This window comes from Agelaius tricolor, unplaced genomic scaffold (assembly GCF_023055355.1).
Source record: "Agelaius tricolor isolate 1412-34295 unplaced genomic scaffold, bAgeTri1.0.p SCAF_5, whole genome shotgun sequence".
NCBI classification, from domain to species: domain Eukaryota; kingdom Metazoa; phylum Chordata; class Aves; order Passeriformes; family Icteridae; genus Agelaius; species Agelaius tricolor.
The window spans coordinates 40,954,159-40,975,461 of NW_027269265.1; the positions used below are offsets into that span (position 1 = coordinate 40,954,159).

General features: G+C 49.8%; 1 protein-coding gene across 1 annotated transcript in view; it reads left to right on the top strand.

Moving 5' to 3' along the window:
• The first annotated feature begins 281 nt into the window (after window positions 1-281).
• ALX4 (ALX homeobox 4) overlaps window positions 282-21,303 on the top strand; it is a 44,175-nt gene continuing 23,153 nt past the window's right edge. The window contains exon 1 of the mRNA XM_071427576.1: window positions 282-2,411. Coding sequence (XP_071283677.1) covers window positions 2,012-2,411 — 400 coding nt within the window. The 5' untranslated portion in view covers window positions 282-2,011. The remainder of the gene's footprint in view (window positions 2,412-21,303) is intronic.

Below are 21,303 nucleotides of genomic sequence, written 5' to 3' on the forward strand. Positions count from 1 at the left end.
CGAGGGAAAGAATGGGGCCTGCAGTGGGGTGGGTGAGTTTGGGAGGGGAGAAAGAAAGGACGAGAAAATAATTAAGTAGAGGTAATAAAGAGAATAAGGAAGGCAAATCCGCTGAAAGCTTTCTTGGACTAGAAAACTCAGCGAGCCCGGCCCTGCTCTGAGGGAAACTCGCAAAATGGTTTAAAATCTCGTAAATGAATCCGTCTCTGGCTGTTTTTAATGACGACGTCGCTAGAAATCCCTTCTGCTTCTGGGGGGCGAGGGGTGGGCGCCTATTCTTGTCAGATCCGAGCTAATGAAAACGGCGGTGCCGGTCTTGCTCGAGGAGCAAAGGCCTGGAGGGTGGCGGTGGCCACGGGCCCCTCCCGAGCCGCCGTCTCGGGGGTCACATTCCCATTCTGCCGCATCCCGCTCCCCCCAGATATACACATACACAGATGAACGGCACGAGTGCCCCGCTCTGCACGGCGTGGGGGAAGCTCCGCGGGGGAAGGGAGGACACATGGTTCGGGCCCGGCGGGACCCGCTGCGAGCCCAGAGCAGCAGCCGGTGCCCCCGCTCCCCGCCCGCTGCCGGCTCCGCTGCGGCCCGCGCCCCCGAAGGGGTTAAGGTTCTTCTTGTCTTCCCGTTCTGTTACTCGTTTTTTCTTTTATTTCGTTAAATTCTTTTCTTTTCTTTTCTTTTCTTTTCTTTTCTTTTCTTTTCTTCCGGAGAACTGTGGATTTAGTTTGCATAATATCTTTATTACTGAAAACTTCAAGGTAAGTGAGCAATGGAAACCAGATGTGGGGATGGGAGGAAGGCAGAGTAAGAGTAAGTAAGGGGTAGCAGGAGTTAACTGGGGGAGGAGAGGAATCAGGTTGATGGTGGGGGGGGGGGAAGGACGACGAAAGGTGAGTATTGATTTATTTTTAAGCTCTTTCTGGGTTGTAATTGACCCCTCAAACCAAAAAGGGCTCCTGCCAGCCTCTGTCCCTTTGCAAGTCACCTCTGGCAATCCCGAAGGCTTGGTCCAATTCTGTGTGCTTGGTGACCCTGTTAAAATCCGTCCCTGCTGCCCTCCCGTTCGGATCCAGTAGTTTTACACCTGAGGAGAGCACGTTTTTAGAGGTAAATTAATAATGACCATCATAAACGTGTGGCAAGACCCGACGAAGAGTTCGCCCGGCTCTGTGCAGGGCGATCGCGGCACCGCCGTGCCACGCTAGAGAAACGGCTCACGGCAGCGCTGGCAGAGCTGTCGGCCCTGAAGGGGTTAACGGGCAGGGGGAGGCTTAAAGGCAGATAGCTGCGGGGAAAATCCGTATTGCCTTTAATAGAGAGAAGGGGGTCGCAGAGACGAGGGTCCCCACAGCTGGGGCAGTGAGCAGAGGAGAGAGACGGAGCGAACAGAGCGTGTCACGACCATTAAATCGTCCCCGGCTCTTCCGCCGACGCGGATGCCGCACTCATCCCTTCGTGGAGTTTATGTCATCTGCTTGATTTTCTGGTTTATAATCATAAAAATTTAGGGGCTGGTTTGTTTTTCTGGTTTGTTTTATTTTATTTTTTTTTTTTAACGCAAAAGATATGACCTCCATCTTCCCTCTGCTTCCACACACCCCCATACACACACACACACTCACACACACCCCTTCCTAGGCCCCCTCCCCTCCACTGTCATCATCTACATATTAATTGGGGGAGAGGTCTCCCTCTCTCTCTTTTTTTTTTTTTTCCTATGTGGTGGGGGGGAAAGCGCAGGGAAGAGCCTCTTTAGAATGTAGTTTGAAGGGAGACACGGAGGGCAAGCGTATGTGAGAGAGGGAGGGAGGGAAAGAAAAAGACCCCTTTTACTGTGCGAGAACTTAAGGGGGTTTGGAGATCTGGTCAGCTTTCACAAACATCTGAATCCTCTTAGAGCTCCCCGGCCCAGCTGTGAGTGTGTGTCTATGCGAGAGGGAGAGAGAAAGAGTGGCTCCTGGTGCCCCTCCAAGCGCATTAAGGACACTCGGGCCTTTTAATTTTAGGAATGAATGCTGATACTTGTGTTTCTTATTGTGATCCGGCTGCCATGGATTCCTACTACAACGCAGCCTCCCAGGACACAGAAGGCTCCTCGCCTTTTAGGGCATTTCAAGCAAGTGACAAGTTCAGCCCTACTTTCCTGGCCAGCAAAGGACAAGGCTTTGGTGACAGCAGCACTAAGTGCCGGAGCCGCTACAGCCAGCAGGAATGTCAGTCCCTGGATGGCAGCGTGCAGGCTCCCGGCTCCGCCGGCTCTCCGGCCTCCTTTAACAAATACCCTCCGCAGCAGCAGCAGCCGCCGCACCTCTATATGCAGCGAGGCCCCTGCAAAACCCCCCCGGACACCAACATCAAGCTGCAAGAGAGCAGCGGCCACAACGGAGCCCTGCAGGTCCCCTGTTACGGTGAGTCCTTGGCGTGCGGCGGGGAAGCACTGCAGGCGGAAGCGGAGAGAGACTCCCGGGCCTGGGAAGCACCTCCCGGGAATGTGGGGGGCGGCTGCCTGGCAGGACAAACCCTAGCGGGGTCAAGGAGACCTTGCCCGGCTCCGGCGCGCAGCCCCCTCTCGCCGCAGCGGGGGCCGCCGTGCCCCACGAGTATCCTCGTCCCCAGCCGGCTCTGGAGCCCGCGATGCCCGCGGGAAGCCGCCCTTCCCCCGGGTCCCGCTTCGCCGCGATCTTAATCGTAGTTTGGGGTTGCGGGCGATGCGCTCCCGCAAAGAGTTAGCTCTTGTGCAATGCGGGGAACTCCGTGGAAACCGGGACAGAAAGAAAGAGCGGAGCGCCGGGCTGTGCAATGTATTCTCCGCGGGGACTGTTTTCCGCAGAAAGAATTTCTGGGAAATTTCGCCGAAATCGTCATTTTTGCGGTAACGGCCTCTCCTGTCTCTCACTTTCCCCTCTAATTGCCGCTCCACTAATTGATTTCTGCCCGGCTGCAGATAACCCCCTCGCATCCCCTCCGTGGGTCATTAGCGGCAATTAAGACACTCCCTCGCGCTGGCGCTCGACAGTACAGCCGGGAACGGGGGCGCTTCTTATGTCGTTTCCGACCGTGGCTTTAAAAGGTTTTTTTCGGGAGGTTTCCGCTGTATCGGGGCAGTTAGGGAAAAGCAAAACAAACAAACAGCTCCCCCTTAAAACAAACAGAAAAATTCAACAATGAAACAAATAAACCCCCTAAGTTTTCCTTAGTAGAGGAGGTGGAAAGGAAAGCTCTTCCTTTCCCTCCCGGTGATCTCTCAGTGGGCAGAGGGGCTGTCCCGGCCTAGATTCAGAGCGCGTCTCCGCTGACGGGATCACATTCTCGATGCGTTAGTCCCAAAGGCAAGGACACCTATAGGACTGTGTCTCGAAGGAGACCCTAAGACGGACAATGACTACGGACTGGGGGCACAGAGGAGGTGGAAGAGGTCCGGGTCAGGCCAGCAATCCCACTTCTAGGCTACTTGCCGTCATTTGAGCACTCTTTGCCCTCTTTACCCTTTCCCTCCATCTCTAGACTTAAAAGAGGGTAGAGGCCCCTCACTTACTTCTACCTGTCTCCCAAACCCCGGCTTGCCAGGTCGCCTTCAGGTGCCGTCCCTCGCCCCGGACTTGCAGCTGAGGTGTCCCCGGATCCAGCTCCACAGCCCCAGCTCCCCCACGCACAGGTGACTCCCGCCCTTCACAGGAAAAGGACATTAGGTCCTCTCCATACAGCCGTGCCCAGGAGCCGCAGGCATAGCCCAGCTCCGCTGCGCCCGGACCCGCGCGGGTCCTTCCCGCTCCCGGTGGCACAGCCATCCTCCCGCGGGTGGGATCTCCTCACCGGGCCGCGCAGGGGCATGAGGGCTCTCTTTGAGGGCTGCTTGCACACATTTGCTGATCAGAGCTGACCCTCTCTTACGCTCCCTCTCTTCCCCTGCCCTTTCCCCGTGAGCGGACAATCCCCACCAGCGTCAGGCCCGCTCCGCATCCGCGGAGGCCTTCTGGGACCAGCCCGGGCTCCGCGGTTAAGGACACACGGTGGGACCGGGGAGACCTGTGGGGCTGAGGCCTGTGCAGGAGATAACCGCTCCCCGCTCCTTCTGGGAATGGGATCGCAGGTCAGTCCCCCGTGCCTTCCCCGCCGCCCCGACATCCTCTCTCTGCTAACCGGTCTCTTGTTTTTGTAGGTTGCAAGGCCCAGGGCGCCGGCATAGCCTGTGATGACACATTACAACCCCCTGGTAGAATCACACGAGTTTATTGCCTTCCTAACACCGCCGGGGTTCCCCTGATTTATTTTCAAGCGAGGCTCGGGGTTCTCCTTCAGTGGGAGCCCGGCGGCGGCGGATGGCCCGGCCCGGCCCAGACCGCGCTCGTTGCGAGCCCCTTGTGATGTGGCTGGGGACGGTGGGCTGTAATGAGAGACACATGGTTCGGCAAGGATAATTAATAGCAATAGCGATAATAATAGTGTTTAATGGTTGAAGGGAGAGACTCTCTAATAACAGATCGGGGTTTCGCAGAGCGACTGCAACATCCATAGGCGCCTCTCCGCCTTTTCCCAAACCGCGAGACCACCGCGCCGGGCGCAGGAGTTGTGCCCGAGGAACCCCCGCGGGGGCTGCAGGGACGGGGAAACCTCGGAGTCGGGGCAGATCCCCCCGGCGCGGTGAGCCCGGGGCAAGAGAAAGCCGTGCTCGTTCTCCGCAGCGGGCACGGGCGCGGTCAGCAGCGCACACGCGGCGCTCACGGCGGTCAGGAGAGCTACCCGGAGAGGATCGCTCGGGAAGCCGGGGACAGGCGACTGTCCCACTGCTTCCCGCCGACACCCGCCGCAGCTTCGGTGCTGGTACTGCCGTGCGCCTTGCGCCGAGGTGAAGGAGCCGCTGGCTCCCCGCATCCCCTGCTGTCCGGGCCTGAGCGGGATGCTGGAGTGGTGGGACGCCGTGACTGTAAACCCCTCGATTTTATAAACAACAAAATCCCAAAATAAGAGGAAACAAACCCCAACCAAGCAAAACAGAAACCGAGGCCAGCCAGCAGGCAGGCTCTCCCGCCAGGCGATACCCAGGCGGCCGGCTCCCCCCGCACCCATCGTTGCCGTGGGCCCTTCGCCCGGGCCGGTCCCCTCCTGGGGGTGCTGCTCCCCGCACGGCGGCCCTGTAGCCCTCGCCTTTCCCCTGGTGGCTGTGGAGGCCCGGGAGAGCCCGGAGCCGAGCAGGCGGGGGCCGGGCCGGCGGGGCACGGCGAGCATGGCACACACCCGGCTTGCTGGAGGGACAGGGTGTCCCCTCCTTTTTTTAGTTGTATAATTTCATTTTATTTCTTTAATAAACAAGTCTTTTTGAGTTATAAAAAGCCCGAGCCTACCATCTATTGCCCTCGGCTTCTATTTCTAGATCTAAGACCTTCCACTGCATTGTACGGATAAATATAGGCCAGGGAGAGCTGCGGCCGTAAATACACGGAGGACACGGACGGCAATCGTCGGAGCGCTTCCAGCCCGGCTTCTGGCAGGGACAGCGGCACCGGCGGCCCTGGCTCTCGGCCGGGCTCTCCGCGGCCCCCTCGCAGTGGCGGCTGCCAGCCTGTCCCTATGGGGTTCCCGGCACGGCTCCTTCTGTGCCTACCCGGCGCCCGCTGCCCCTGCCCTGCGACGGGCCGGCAGCCTCGCCCTGCTTACCCCGCGTTCCCTGCCTCCAGCAGGGGTACGGGTTGTTCCACAAACCGGCATGGGCAGTGAAAGCAGAATTCTTAAAAAAAAGTCACAGAATGGGAGAATCTTCAAGGTTTGAAGAGACCTTCAATATCTTCTAGTCTTGAGAACAGGTTATATATCTTGGCTTAGGAGGGGAAAAAGCTTTTGGATGATTTATGTGCTGTAGTAATCTGACTTGCTATTTCTACTGCGTGGAGCTGAAGTAAGTTATATTTCTTGAAACATATGTATTCACATACCCCTATACACACAGAAACGTATACGTATATTGCTGTCTAGAAATTCCGGCTGGAACAAAATCCTTTCGGGAGTGAAGGCCAACGTGATGGGGATGTTTGCTCAAAGGAAACAGGAGAAAGGAAACGGCTTTCTCTAACAGGGGAAATTCTTTAAGTACCCCGTTATGCAAATAACGACCACTTTTTTTATTTAGCTAGCAAATAAAAAGTGCGGCCGTAAGCGCGTTATTATTAGAAGTACAGAAAGCCACTGCTGTAGGAATCGGAGGCTCGCCGCATGCTTTTTAAATTGACACTTTTAATGGTTTTCTCCCCCTCCTCGTTCCCCGATGTAACGTAAGCTGCAGGCACGGCAGGAACGAGCTCGCTGGCGGTCCCTCTCCGCCTCCCGCGAGAGACCGACCGCTCGCTGCCGGCCGCTCGGGGCTCCCCGCGGCGCCGCACGGAGCCCCCGCCGGCGTTCAAGGGCTCTGCGGAGCTCGCCGCGGAGGGCCCCCTTCCCCCGGCTTCCGCCACAGCCGCACGCCCAGGGAGGAACGGGGGCCGTGTGCTCCCCTTGGGGCTCCCCCACCTCGGGCGATGCCGTGTCCCCGCACCGGCATCGGGCCGCCCTGCCAAGGATCTCCGCAGGAGCGGCTCTGCCAGGAGGGGGATGGCGGTCCCTGCCCCTCGCCCGCCGAGAGCCCGGGGTGCAGGGGCTTGGGGAGGGGTGTCCCGAAATGCCGCGGCCCTTCGGTCCTGCCTCCCCTTCCCTCTCCCCGCGGCTTTGATCTCGGCTCCCGGCTCGGGCGGGAGGCGGGCGGGGTGCGCGGCCTCCCCCGCAGCTCTCTCCGCCGGGGTGGGCAGATGCCGCTGCCCCCGCAGCTCTCTCCGCCGGGGTGGGCAGATGCCGCTGCCCGGATTCCCGCGGGGAGCAACACGGGACTATAAAGGGGAGAGGTGCGCGGGAGGCAGGCGCGAGTGGGGAAGCGGGGCAAGGGGACAAGGGGAGACGTGATCCAAGCTGGCATCAGGGAGCAGGAGCCGGCCAGCGGAGCCAGGAGGGCGGGAGGCGAGGCGAGCTTCAGGGAGCAGGGCGGCAGAGCCGGCCCTTCCCTGCTGCTGATGTGGGACCGGCTGCACGGCGAGGCTCGGCCGCCGGCTCCCGGCGTGCTGCTGACGCCGCCCTGGCAATAGCCCTCTCTTTTCCACAATAGGGCCACCAGATCTGCCATTCAAGGGTTCCGGCACCCTCCCAGGGAGGGGAGGGAGCTCTCGCCAGGAGTTTGGCTAAGCCTCTGTTTGAACAGACACTCGGAGGTGCGGGATCTCCTCCGCGGAAACCTGCGGGATTTCCTCAGGGAGCCAGACGCGAAGGTAGGGCTCATGTTCCTTACCCCTAGGGCCGCGTAGGAAGGTTTATTCGCGGCTCTTTCCAAAAGGTGTTTTGCGCTTCTCTTGAATTGGACCGTAGAATTGGTAGATCTGGCTGGAGGCTTTTACAGGATTCCTGACCCGAGCTGTTTATAACGCTCATGTGTCAAAGGACCGGGAGACTCCCTCCCCCTGTATCCCCGCCGCTCCCTCCTTGCAGGAAGATTTCTTTTCGCACTAGAGCTGTTTATTTTCGACTTGTCCGCTGCTGATTGGAATTAACTCCGCTTTAGCCCTACACTTCAGCAGCGCACGCCTGTAAACCCAGCAGGACTTTACCAGCGACAAGAAGGTGCGGAAAGAGAGAGAAAGAGTCTTAAAACTTTTACTAGTCTTAATTATTTTGAAAGAAACACAGAGCGAAGCAGACGAGAAAAGTACTGATGTAGAGAGAGATTTGGAGATGCTTATTTGAGTGCGTTTTTTTCCTAAGGGTTTGGTGTAGGAGTCCTATTAACAATATATGCTGATGCCAGATAGCGCAAATGAGCTCTGTGTGTGTTATCTGGAGCTGCAGGCTGTTTATTTTGTGCAGCCTTTTGAGTGTACATTCAGTGTGGTTGCATGACTAACTGGCTGGAGTGATTCACTGGCTGCTTTATGGGTGACTGCTCAAAACAAGTTGTGAATCAAAAGAGATTTCTTTGGCTGTGGTTTCTAACCTCCCAAGTTAAATGCACCCACGGTTTAAGGCGAGCTAATGTACAGACTTCAATCCCTCAGATCGTGAGGATTTATTCATTTTCCAAGCCCTGCGTTCACAGCCATGATGAGTTTCCCTTGTAAGAGGGAGGTGATGTCTGAGAGGCTCGGAGCCAAGGTCTGCTGCTAAAGGACATCTCCAGACCTGTACATTTGGTCACCCTAGTTCCTGGCCTTTTAGCCAGTTTTTCTCCCTGGAGTCCTTAAGATGCTTTATTACTTGTTCAGGGCATTTTTGTAGTTTAGCAATTCTCAAGTTAAAAGTGTGAATATGTCTTGGGGCAGTAAGAAGTTTTTATTCTCATTTTACAGTTGGAAAAACTGACTCTTGGAATACCCGAGTGGCTTGTGCAAGGTGAAGCTGTGGCCACTCAGTGGCATCAGTGTGACCTTTGCAGGGCCGTGACTCAGGCAGAAAGAAGCACTCAGCCGGCTTGAGAAGGAGCCACTGCTGGAGTCAGAAACTCATGGAGTAGAGGTCCCATGTGTGATTTTGTAGGGGCTTTAACTCAGGTTTCTTGACAGCCATGTCCTTATTCTGTGCAAAAAGCTGAAAGCAATCAGTGTGTTCTCATATCCTCGTATTTTTCGGTATGCAAAACAGGCGCAACCTGCCAATCCACGTTAATGGTCTAATCTTTAAAAAGTAACTCATCAGTGTAGGCAACCTAAACTGGCCAACACAAGATATGAGTTATGCTTTTCAGAAAATGCTGAGCAATCCCTGCCCCAAAAGTCATATGTTTCTGAGGTACTACTCCTACACATCTGAAAAAAAAATCCCATCTCAATTGTTAATCATGTTGGAAAGCACAGGTCTAATATCTTTATGTAGATACATTTTCAAATGGAAAAAAGAGATAGTTGTGGATTAGGAGAAGCCTGAGTGGCAATGCAGCTGATATAGGACCCCTGTGACTTGAGAAACATTTACTAGGAGATGGATGGGAATATTTCATATTAATAAAATGTCAGAGCAATTTATCACAGTTACATGTGTCTCAGCAGCCTCAACTTGTAAAGGAAAGTTCATAAGTAAAGGAGGAAAGCTACTTACACATAATAAATAAATGATCTCCACTTTATTTTCTGTGTAAGTTCAGATGATTCAATGCTATTATACATACTGGTGAATCTGCTTGGCCATATTTTTCATTCACGCTTGTAAATCATCTTCATATTTTGACTGTCACATAAGTAGATACAATGTGAAAGAGCAATTGTGATCATCATGATAATTCTAAGGTCATTTTTTGGTCAAAGAGAGGGATCAATGAGAAATAGGGTAAATAGATGGAGAGAGGAAGGAGAAGAGATGAATGAGGAGAGGCTGGGTAAGAAGAAGAAGAAGAAGAGAAGATATCCTGAATGGGAAATAAGCAGTGACAGACTCAGCATTATTATGGAAGGTGGTCTGCAACAGATTTTATGAACTATCTAAGTATGAACCCACCAGTATAAAATTCCTTATATCTCCCTTGAGAATATCTGTGATTCAACATTTTGTAGCTGCTGCGTACTGGTCCCAGCAGGACTTAGTCATGACAAGTTGGAATATCATGAGCTATGGTCTCTCATCTGCACTGACTGAAGACTGTAGCATTATCCAACTCAGTACTAAATGTCTATTTAAGTCTGTTTGTATCTAATTTTTTTTTTTTTAATGAAGATGCAGTTTAAGTGTTATCCTTTTTACACTTAATCTTCTTATTGGAAACAGATGGTTGAATCAATATTGTTTCTAAATATATTATTTATTAGCAAGAACTAATAGGTTCATTATCTGTAAGGCAGTGGGTGAGCTAGTGTTGCAGCCTGAAAGGTAAGCAGGTTTACTCACCCACAGACTGTATGCTGCATGCTGAGCCTGGCTGCAAACTCTGTGGGACTTAACATAACAGCCACCTCTATTCAGCGGAACTCTGAAAAACAACCCTGCAAAACCAGAGGGCAGGGAGGGAGTCAACAGCATCAAGGCCCATCAGAGAAGTGTTATCAATGGGGAATGAGAGTACAAATGCTTTGGGCAGACTGGTGTTGAGGGGAAATACAATAAATTTGTAAGATCTCAATATAACTCCTATCTGATTGCTGTTCCCCATCTGGGCTCTAGGCGCAAGCACTGCTGCTTAAAAGAAATATCTTGTGTCACATCAGTTCCTCCCTGCAGTAGAAGCAATCCTCTTGGGACTTTGGATAGTGACTGACTGGTTCACTTGGGAGCTGTACATCAGTTTTAGGGTAGGATGCTGTTTCCAAAAAGGGAAATGGGGAACTGTATTTATTCTTTTGATGCAAGAGAGATCAGATAACAAAAGTGCTTGCAGATATCTAATCTACTCAGAAAGCGGTGGGAAGTGAAAGAAATTTACACCAAAATTAAATCAAAGCAAACCAAAGTTGTACAGTATGCAAAGGGAAAGAGTGCAATATTGAGAATTTTCCCAGAAAGGGTCAAAAAAAATCAGAGAATGACTCTGTTCTGGAACAGTGCTCAGAGAGATCTGAAGCCCCATCTGCAAGACCACAACTCTGCAAGGTGTTGAGAAATGTGTGCGACACAGGCCAGAAGTAGTTTTACAAAACAGGGGAAACAGAAAAATATTGGTCAGCCCAAAACTTAATACGAGACCCATGCCACGGCAAGGTTTCTGAAAGAAAAGAAAAGCACTTCAAAAATTATATCACAGGCTCACAGGGGTACCAGTCTGCTGGGCATGGAACTGTTCTCAGGCTGTTGGGTCTGCCAGATGGGGATGGGTCACCTGAGAGACCAGTCCTTTCCAGTGTGTGTGCACAAGCCCACAGCATCAGGTTTTTCCTGCCCCAGAGATGCCACTCAAGAATTACTGCATGGGAGGCGGATGCATGTCCATTCCCACTGTGAGGCCAGCTGGAAAGGGGAATGGGCAGAGCCTTGCTCTGCAGAGCCTGTTCCCAGAGGGGAGTCTGAGGCCAAACAGTGGGGCAGGGTATTCCCTGGAGCCTGGGCCACAGTGCTGCAGTTCATGAGGCAGGGAGACCTTCTGGAGCACCTTGAGGTTCTTTTCCAGCCTTCCCTGAGATGGTGCATGCCCAGACCTCTTCCTGGAGTAGAGTCAGGAGCACAAATGTGGCAAGGACCCATAGCTGAGAGCTGAGAAGCCCTGCACTATAGACATAACCTGGCTTATCAAGATTTGGTCTGAACCTTCATAAGCAGATTGGAGCCAGATATCACTCTGAGCTAGACAGGACATAGCCAAATGCTAGAAGGCAAGAGGAAGAAGAACCTACCCAAATTGGCAGAGGACCTGCAGACATTTTGTGTTTCTCACATCTCCAGTGAGGACTTCCAAGATAAATAGCCGATGGACCAGACAGTTAGACAGAATGTGCAGAAGGCCAGAAACACTCCATGGAGCTTGTGGCAGAGCTTACATATTGCATTTCAGCTCTTGAACAGAAGTTGGAAAGCTGCTACTGGAAGAGAGGGAAGCTGGTTGCTTTATATAGGTATGAGCTCTTGTGCTAGAGAAATGAGTATTTCCATCCAGATCATACCACTTCAAGCTATTAGAAAGCTAAGTCCCTTCATAAGGGACTTATGAAGAATAGAAAGCAATAGGGTATTGGCTGCAACATCAAACATGAGCACAGCAACTCACTTAACTGTGGCTCTGTTGGCGAGGGGAAATATCCACAGAGAGGGTTGTTATAAATACATGGCTGGTTAGGACAGACCCTCATAAAAATCATAAAAATCATGAAAGGCCCAAAGTCAGCTCAGGAAAAGTAGGAACCTGTAGCTGTACATGCAGAGTTGAGTGATGCTGGTTTTAAGTTAGAGTTGAAGCTATAATAAAACTTATTTGTGCCTGGGTTTGGATATTAAGTTGGTACTCAGAGAACCCTGCTGTTCCCTTGTGGCCTTTAATTAGTTTGGGTTTGTGGCTGGTTGTCCTGGAAATCCCCTTTTCCTTGGCCTGGATGGTAAAAATTGGAGTTCTTGGTTGAACAACCCTTTTCTCCATTGTTAGCAGTCAACCTCAGAGGGTGGGCAATGGGAATAGTCAAGTAGCAGGAGAGGGGTTTATCACCTGTGTAATTTACAGGCACCTCAGGTGCTCATTCAGGTGTGGAATTTAAAGATGAAATGTTGTATAGGAGATGGGAAAATAAAACAATGTACAACAAGCACTCTTGAGAGCTCATTATCACCAAAACACTCAAAAAGAGGTTCTGATGTTTTGCTGTGATGTCTTGAAATTGTAAAGTCTTTAGTCATGCCGTGAGAGAACTGTTTATGAGGCAAATGCAGACAGATAATGGCAAATTACTACAAGGAGGTATGATGCTTTTCTTGCACGTGTTGTATTTCTAAAGTGGGTCCTCAAAGATGGGGAGAAACCCTACTGCAGTTGGTCATGGAAACTAGAGAGGGAGGTGATGGGACAGTCCAACATGGGTCTGAGGGAAGGCAAGGGCTGAGGAAAGTGTCCTTGCTGGCAAAAAATGCATGCAGCAGACCAGACTGCTGGGATCCAGGAAATTGCTCAGCATAGCCAAGGTGGGAGATGAACTAAAACTGAGCATACACACCAGTGGGGCTGGGACCTGGTCAGTCCTGAAAGCACCAGGGCTTTCAGCCTGTGGTGTGTTCCTTCAAAAACATGGCTCGTGAAAGAAGGAGGTTTGGGCAATCTGTTGGTGGTGCCTGCCTCTGTGGGCAGGCCCTGAGCTGTCTCTTTGAGCTTCTACACAGCTTTTTGGACCTCATCAGCTGTCCTGGTTAGAGAAGAAAGCCAGCAGGAGCTTTGCTGTGTGATACATTAACCAGAGGGTGCTTGTGTCTTACCATTACTAGATAATATCTGGGATGTGCCTTACTAGGCTCATTTTGGTTTCCACAGTGAATATCTGGAGGTGAAAATGTCTTTCATGTTAGCACAAGTCCATCAAATACTGTAGCATGGGTCTGCCATCCCCTGTGTAGAGCAGCCCTCCCTCAAGAGACCGAGCCAGCAGGTACTGCACAGGCAGCCACGCAGAGCCTGTGGTACAGCTGGCATGTCCTGGTCAGGGGTGAGCCCTTTAGCAGAAACCAATGGTGTTTTATAAAGAGGCTGTCATGAGCTCCAGGCTGCCAAGCTAAATTGAACCCAGAGCAAGGTGAGGAGAGGCATAACATGCACCCTGGGCAAACTCAGCCAGGAGCAAAGAAGCAGTGCTTCCCCAATGTCAAGGAAGGGAGCACAGAACTGTCAGCCTGTCTGGCCTTGCAGGGCATTGATCCTGCTCCTGGAGGCTCAGCTGAAGTCTTGCCAGGATTACAAAAGCTCCACATGCCCCTTGTGAGAAGAGAAAGCTACCCTGACAGTGAAAGGAGAGCAGCCAGGCATTTTCAGGCTGAAGCAGTTTCCATTGAACACAGCTGGGGGTGCCTGTGGGGTCGGAACTGCACTGACACAAGAGCACAGTCACCAAAGACTAGTTCTGCCAGTGCCTTGTTCAAAGGCTTCTTTTTTTTGGTGCAGATACCTCCCTCAGCAGGGCAGCAAGAAAAAACTGAGACTACATCCTTTTTTACCTCCTTCTTCCACAATGTGCAAGAATGAAAACTCTCCTGTTTCATCCATAGATGTAAGTTTGCAAGAGGAGTTCATGGAGCTAAGAGGGAGTGTTCCTCAAAAAGGCTCCTGGTGTCAAACAAGGTGCGATGAAAAAAATCAAACCCTCGCTTGGCAGCCTTGTCTGCTTTTTGACTCTTTTCAGATGAATGAGGCAAAAGCTCTCTGGTCATGGTGGGAAAGCTTGGAATTTAAAGATGAAATGTTGTATAGGAGATGGGAAAATAAACCAATGTACGACAAGCACTCGTGGGAGCTCATTATCACCAAAACACTCAAAAAAGAGGTTCTGATGTTTTGCTGTGATGTCTTGAAGTTGTAAAGTCATTAGTTAAGCCATGAGAGAGCCAGTTCTGAGGAAAATGCAGACAGATGATGTCAAATTACTACAAGGAGGTGTGATGCTATTCTTGCATGTGTTGTATTTCTGAAGTGGTCCCCAAAGATGGGGAGAAGCCATGTAGAGCAGTGTCTCCTGGGGACCTTACTGCGATTCATTGTTGTTGATGTTGTTGGGCCTTTGCCTGAGACAGAATCTGCCAGACAATATTTGTTGGTAGCTATGGATTTCTTTAGAAAATGACCTGAAGTTTACCCAAAAAGGAACCAAGAGTCTATGATAGCACCCAAGCTTCTAAGGGCTGAATTTTTCACCATATTTGGGGACCAAGACACAAAGAGCATGGAACAAGGCAGAGGCTTTGATGCCAAAGTATTTCGACAGGTTTGTCAGATGCTAGTAAAGGCAATAGGAGGTATCCAGCATCCTAAAGATAGTAGGGAGGAGAAGCTTGGCTGGTGCTGAGAGAAGGCATTGAGCCAATTGTATGCCTCCCGGCCCGAGATGCCTCCATTTACACTCCCTGCTCTCCCTGGGCTGCTCCTCAAGGCTTGGGTACCTGCCCTGTGTCAGCATCTGAGAGACTTGAATGTGTTTTGCACAGCACCAAAACCCCATGAGTGTGCAACTGAATCACACCCCAGACACTCCACAAGAGAGTGACAAAAGGACCAGGACTGATCCAGCCCTTTGTCTATTCTGTGGGGTTTTAATGACTTTCAGAGTAAAGGGAAAGCGCTGTCTGACCCCAGTTGTCCTTTTCAGACATTAGCCAGCAAACATAGCACAGTCTTCATGAGAAATTCCTAAATCTAGACTTTGTAAGTCTGGCCTATCTGGACTCTGCAAAAATCAAGTGGAACAGCCTAGGTTTTTCTAGAGAAAATCTGATGCAAATATTGCCTCAGGCAATGTGAATGTTCTCTGATGTATGCTTTTGTGTGTTAATCTGGCTGATTGCACCTCCCACGGAGATGGAGATATTAGGAGCCTGCAGCAGATAAACCATGGTCTGTAGCACTGACCACATACATGCATTAACACGTAAGAGGCCACTGGGTCCTGGCCAAGGAGAAGTTATGAGGGTAACTGAGTGGGTCCTGAAAGCCAAGAATACAGCCAAGGGTGTTGAGTCTGGTTGAAATTAGTTCCCCACTGGGGAAAAACAGGGAATGGCCTCGTTTAGCCCACAGATTTCATTAAAACCAAGAACTTTGCTGAGAACTCCTCCTCAGAATTTCAAAAGAAAAGGGAGCAGCAGCTGAAAGCCTGTGGTGGCATCTCAGTGGGAGCAAAGTCAATCCAAGCTCTCTGAAAATGTCCCAGTAGGAAAACGTGATTTGAGTGTGTAAATAGCTACACTGGTTGCTCTGGCATTTCCTCCCTGTATGTCTGGCATGAAGTAGGTCCATGGGGCTGTGTTCTTCTGGAAGGAGGCTGAGCAGGACATGTTTTTGCAGGTATGCCTGACAGTGGTGAGCAAAGCAGTTCCCTTTTGTTCAGTCCTGTGCCAGAAGTATTAACACCGTGGCATGAGCATGGGCCCTGAGGACTGCCCAAAGCACATCCCAGAGCATGCCTGGCCCAGGTGGCAGGGGAAAGCAGGGGAGCTGGCAGCATGACAGTCATAGCAGTGTAGCACCGTGGTAGAGGTGACCTGCTCCTCACCCTATGGTGTCCTGCCCAAAGGGATGTCAGACCACCCCTTTTCCAGGCAGGCAGTCCTGCTTCACAGCCTTCAGCTCTCCTGGGGCAAAAACCATTAAACAAAAAGAGGGTACACAGCCTTCCAGACTCTCCCTGCCTGGTAATAATCTATGAAGGTTCCTACTGTAACATCCAAACACCACAGTCCATCAATTGACAGGAGACAAAGTAACCTTTCATTTTCTGTTTGTCAGATCATGTTCTTGACAAAGTCAAAAACTCATGTCATGTAGTCCACAGTGCACTACAGTTTGAAGCAAATTTGACTGTATAGCAGTTTATAAGCCTCAGCTTCATGAACTGTAGGAGATGTCAGTGGGAAGAACAATGTGGTTTAAGACAAGTCAGGAAGCTGTGTCTTTTCTTTGGAAAACAGAGGACAGAAGCAGCAAATACTCAGAGGGTCCCTGATGCCAGGCAAATCTCTCATTACCAGCAGGCACAGCCCAGGGCTGTGCTCCTTTCTTTGGGATGGAGACTTTCCTCTAGCACTAAAACCTTGGCTCTAAAACCCTGGCTTCTTGGAAGCTACATACCCATAACTGTGTTCACTGAGGGGGTTTTGGAGTTTGGAGTCCTATTATTTACATCCAACTGTATATTTTCTCCTGAGAGCCCTATAAACCAAATGAATTGCAGAAGAAATCACACATTCCCACACAGGCGTGTTTGCTCCTCATGAATCCAAAAATTCATGACCCAAATGTACTGTGAGATAGTAAATCTGAGAAGGCAGTGTGTGGGAAGCCTAGCCTGAGATGAGAAGGAAGGAGAAAGCACCCCACTGCAGCCCCAGCATCTTTCCATGCAAGCACCCTGAGCCCATGAGCTGGAGATGCTTTGGGGAAACAGAGGCCAGCTGGTGCCCAGTGGCTCCACTAATTCCAGGAGCTCTCAGACACTGGAAACTGAAGTTTTTATCTGTTCTTCCTAAATTTCAACCTTTCCAGACCCTTGCAGACAGGCTTGCTTCCGAAGAGAAAAGGAAAAGAGCTGGTGAAAAGGGATCTTGCTCTCATCTAGGAAACTGAAAGAGCATGTACCTTTCCAACCAGTGCTTTCCAGGTGTATTGATTCCAGCCCATGTTTTCTGATTGTGTATTTTATTTTCCCCTCTAGGCTGTCCTGTCTGCAGTCACTCTTTCCATCTGCTTTTAAGGCCTCCTACTGCTTCCCACCCTGCTAGAAAAGGCAGCTTCTAAGCACTGAAGCTCTGCTTGTGGCACTGGCATCATGATGTCTCTAGGCAGAGACTTTCTGAGTTGTGGTCCATGTCAGCACACAGCCACCTTTTTGGAGATGAGGTATCTCCCAAAATAAGGCTCCCCTAAGGAAGTATTTTGGGAGACAGGGAGCAGGAGGGATGAACACCCCGTGTGTTTTATTTGCAAATTGTGAGCATGATATGAGTTTTTGAGGTCTGTCTGGGACACAGGATTGTTGTTGGGATGATGATTGTGAGTAATCTTTGGTCAGCAGATTGTGTGTGTGTGGGTGAACTGGTGCAAGGAGCAGGCAGCTGGAAGGGCTTCTGTGGCGGTGAGTGGAAGGTGGACACAAAGAATGAGACCTTGTTCCCTGATTGGATGAGCACCTCTGGCAGAAGCAGGTTTCTGGGACAAATATTCCTTTTCACAAGTTCCTAAAGACAATTTCTGTAAATGTTTGCTAATGTTTACTTCACATTTGTAGTCACTCATGTCAATATGATCCTGTTCTGGAATGCTAACTGGAAGCAAACACAAAAGTGGGCATGAACTCAGCTGTCTAATTTAGGCTGATTTTCATGGTCATTATCCTTCATGTAATCATCCAGTTTGGTTGAGAACTAGTGGTGCTCCAGGAGTTTCTCTCCTTCCAAGAGTCATGATTTTTTTGTTTTCTGTTAGGAAAATGTGTTACCAGAGTCACTGTTGTTTGTGTCTACTGCCTGACACTTCATACCACAATCCTGCATCCAGTTTCTTCTAACTTAATCAAAATTTAACAATCTTGCCTGAAAGCTCCCACAGCAGTTGTTTGCCTCTGGCTGTTTTTATAATACTTTTTTTTTTTTTTAAGTTCTTCGAATCAGTTAAGACATTTCCAAGAATGAAAATAAAACTAAGCACATTTTTGTTTTCTCCATGTCAGGAAAAATCCAATGATGACTTTTTTCATAAGTTCTGCTGCACTGTGCTGTGGAGCAAGATCATCATATTTACAGTGGAGCTGGGCTTTGGGTAGGAAATGTGTTTTGTGCCTTTCCTCTGAAAGATTATCCAGCAACTAGCCACAAGGAGTTGTGGTTTGAACTGTCTCAGTTGTGACACCTTTGAGTTTCACACCTAAAGACACTGCAGATTTCTCATGTTTTAGGAAGTGTTTTCAGCCAGGTCTGAACCTACTCTTATTGCAGTGGCCATTTACCCCGGTAGGTGGTCCAGCCTTGCTTGGACCCAGGCAATGAAGGGGAGCAAATGCTGGGATAAGAATAAGGAATTTTGATGTGGCAGAAACTTGTTCTGAAGGAGTGTGCTGGATTGGATGGGGGTTTAGATCTACTTGGCCAGGATGCAAAGGTATTGCATGATTCAGGGCATTTGAGAGGCACAGGACTGTCACCTCCAGGCTGCAAAAATATTAGACAGTGCTAAGTACTTTTTAAAACTCAGGCTTAGATGGTGTGTGTGTTGTGTGCTCTGTCTCACTTTGCCATCCACACAACACAAGAAATAGCAGTGCCTCACCTCACGGGGCTTGCTGTGACTCAGGCATCGCTGTGGGACTCCCTGGCACAGTTCTGTGCATGCTGTGGGGAGCCCAGATGACACTGCTGAACACGGTGTGGGTGCCAGGCAGTAAATAATGATCACCTGCCAACACTGGGTGATGATGAGAAAACAGAGAAGTGTTCACCATAGAGAGGGGTGCAGTGTCTGTGATCCAAAGACCCAGAAAGCAAGAAGTATTTAGCTGGAGAGTATGTGCAGGATGGGCAGTCACTGTGAGGATGCAGCTCACCAGGCACAGTCTGGGAAAATAACCAACTCTCAGAGATGGAGTAGAAAGTAAAGGTCAAATGCTCTTGGCTCAAGCAAACCTACTTCTGGGTTTTTTTGGTTGGTTGTTTTTTTTTTTTTTTTTTTTTAAATTTCATTTTTCCCCCCTGGTGACAATTATATGTGTTGCAAGGTGAAGTAGTTCTCAAGTGAAATGAAATCCCTTTCTCTGACCTCAGAGTGCATAGCTCTCTGAATTACTTGACAAGCACAGTTTACCCTTTGAGCAATTCATGACTCCCCTTTCACAAGTGAGAGCACACTTTTGTGGATGTTTTCCTTGCTCAGTACTACTTAATGGATTTTTTTTCCTTAATAACTGTCATTTGACCTGCATCTTGGGTTCAATCCCCATATGGGCCATTCATGTCAGACTTGGACTCGATCCTTGTGGGTCCCTTCTTACTCAGAATAATCTGTGAGTCTGTGAATGTTGCTATTCTCAGCTCAAAATTAAAAATGTAAGTTGCTGATTGTGAGTACTATTTGTTGTTCATTTACTAGAGGAATCTTAGGCACATCCGTTCCATTTCCTCTTGGTGCCTCATTATCAATAAACCTTTGCCTCACTGCTTCTGTAAATCATTTTCATCCTTTTCCTTTGGGAACCATGTGTTCAGGCTCTTGCACAAGTGTCTCATGAGAGTAATTGGTCAAGTCATGGAGTATCAATTTTACTCCTTGATGAATTTTCAAAACTTCATTAAAAGGGGATTATTGAACAACACATAAGTATTTTTTTGGATGAGGAAAGAATTGCACTTAAACCATGACGCAAGCAGGGTTTCCCAGAATTTTACCAAGCACAGTGGCTTGTGTCAGCTATTGGAATAATTCAAAATAATTCACTTAGATTATCCTGACTCTATAGTAAACATATACCTTCTCTCTTCCAGGTTATGAAGGATGTGGAGCTATAGCCCCAGAGAAGTCCTAAATTGGTATATATGTTTCAGAGCTTATGGCAAATGAAGGAGAGTTTCAAATACTTTTTCCCTACTCCTCACAGCCCCAGCAGAAAAAACTGTGAGATGCAAGGGCATAGCACTCACATCTAATGGTGGTCTCCCATCAGATGCTGCAGCGGTGTTGGCAGCTCATGGCAAACACCAGTGGTGGACACAGACCCAGAGCCAGACTGAGGCAGGGGAGAATTGTTTGCTGCAGAGGCTGGAGGGAACCTACAGAGGCCAAGGGTTTATTAAACTTCAGTTTGACTGGAGCTGAAATATGTGCCTCTAGAGCAGGGCAGCAGAGGTTCACAGAGTCCTTTCTGCAGACATTTTATGACAGTCTTTGGGGATACATATAAGAAGACCAGGGCATTCTGAGTAATTTAAAAAAATATTTGTTTAGACTGTGTCAGGGTCAACTGGAGTTTCCAAGCAAGCCAGTCTTAGATGGATTTTTCTGTCTTTGCCCTTTCTCCTCAGCCATGGTGTAGACACCCTGTGGTTCATGGCCAGGCCACGCAGTGCAGCCATGTCTCCTCAACACCTCAAAACAACTCTCAAGCTCAGAGAGACCTTGATGTCATTGTGTACCCCCTGCACTGCATGTAGGCTCATGGAGACCAGGGATGAGTCCCTGGTACCAGTCATTGCTGCTGCCACCTTCAGACCATGTCAGGAGTCTGGGCTTTCCCACCCCAATTGGCATCAGCATCTCCTCTGCAGGAAACACCTGTGGGGCTGCAGTACTGTCCCCACCTCATGATGAGGGTGTAAAGGTCAGGGGAAACAACTTGCTGCTCTCAGGTACTTTTTTGGATCAGTTATTGTGTCTTGCTTCTTGGCTGGCAAGTTCCCAATTTGATTGTGCTGCTTCTTGCTTCACTTTGGGATTTTGCTGCCCTACTACTCTCTGCCAGTAAAAGCTGATGCCAGTCTGTTGCCCAGGCCCAGTGATGGTGAATTAGTGGGTTTGGTAGCCAGAAACCTCATTTCTTTCTGGAATGCTTCTAAAAGCCTAGTGCTCATAGGAATTTTCCCAGACCTGGCTAGCCTTGAGTTTTGCAATGTGCAGTTGAAATGGAATTAAATTATAGATGTTCTTCCAAGAACAGGCAGGTTTGGGGAGGGCTGAAAGTTTTTTTTCCTTGTCTGGGCCTTTCTTTACTAATCAGCTGCATAAAACTAAAGAACAACAGAACTGCTTTGCTAAGAAATCTTGCCCAAGCTTTGTCTCAGTGTTTAAACTCAACTCTTTCTGTGGTTCTGTGAGGTTCAGCCAACTTTGGTTGTTTTCTGCTTTTACTCCAGCTTTCTATCACTCCTGCTTTCCAGTTTCCAAGTGTAATTGGTAGCACTCAAATCCCCCTGAGTTGTGTTTTACTTGGGTTCCAATGGGTTGCCACAGCACCTCATCCGGACTCAGCAGTCCCCAGGTCTTCTCCGTGGGGGCACCTGAGGGCCCAAACTGAGAAGCACAAAGAGCATCATGGGAGCAGTGTTGGGAAGATTTGTTTGGGCTTTCCTGACTGCCCATCTGAAGTACATAACGCTGCACTTTAGCACAAGGGTAGTCCAGGGACACACATGTGCTGCAGTGCCTTGCTG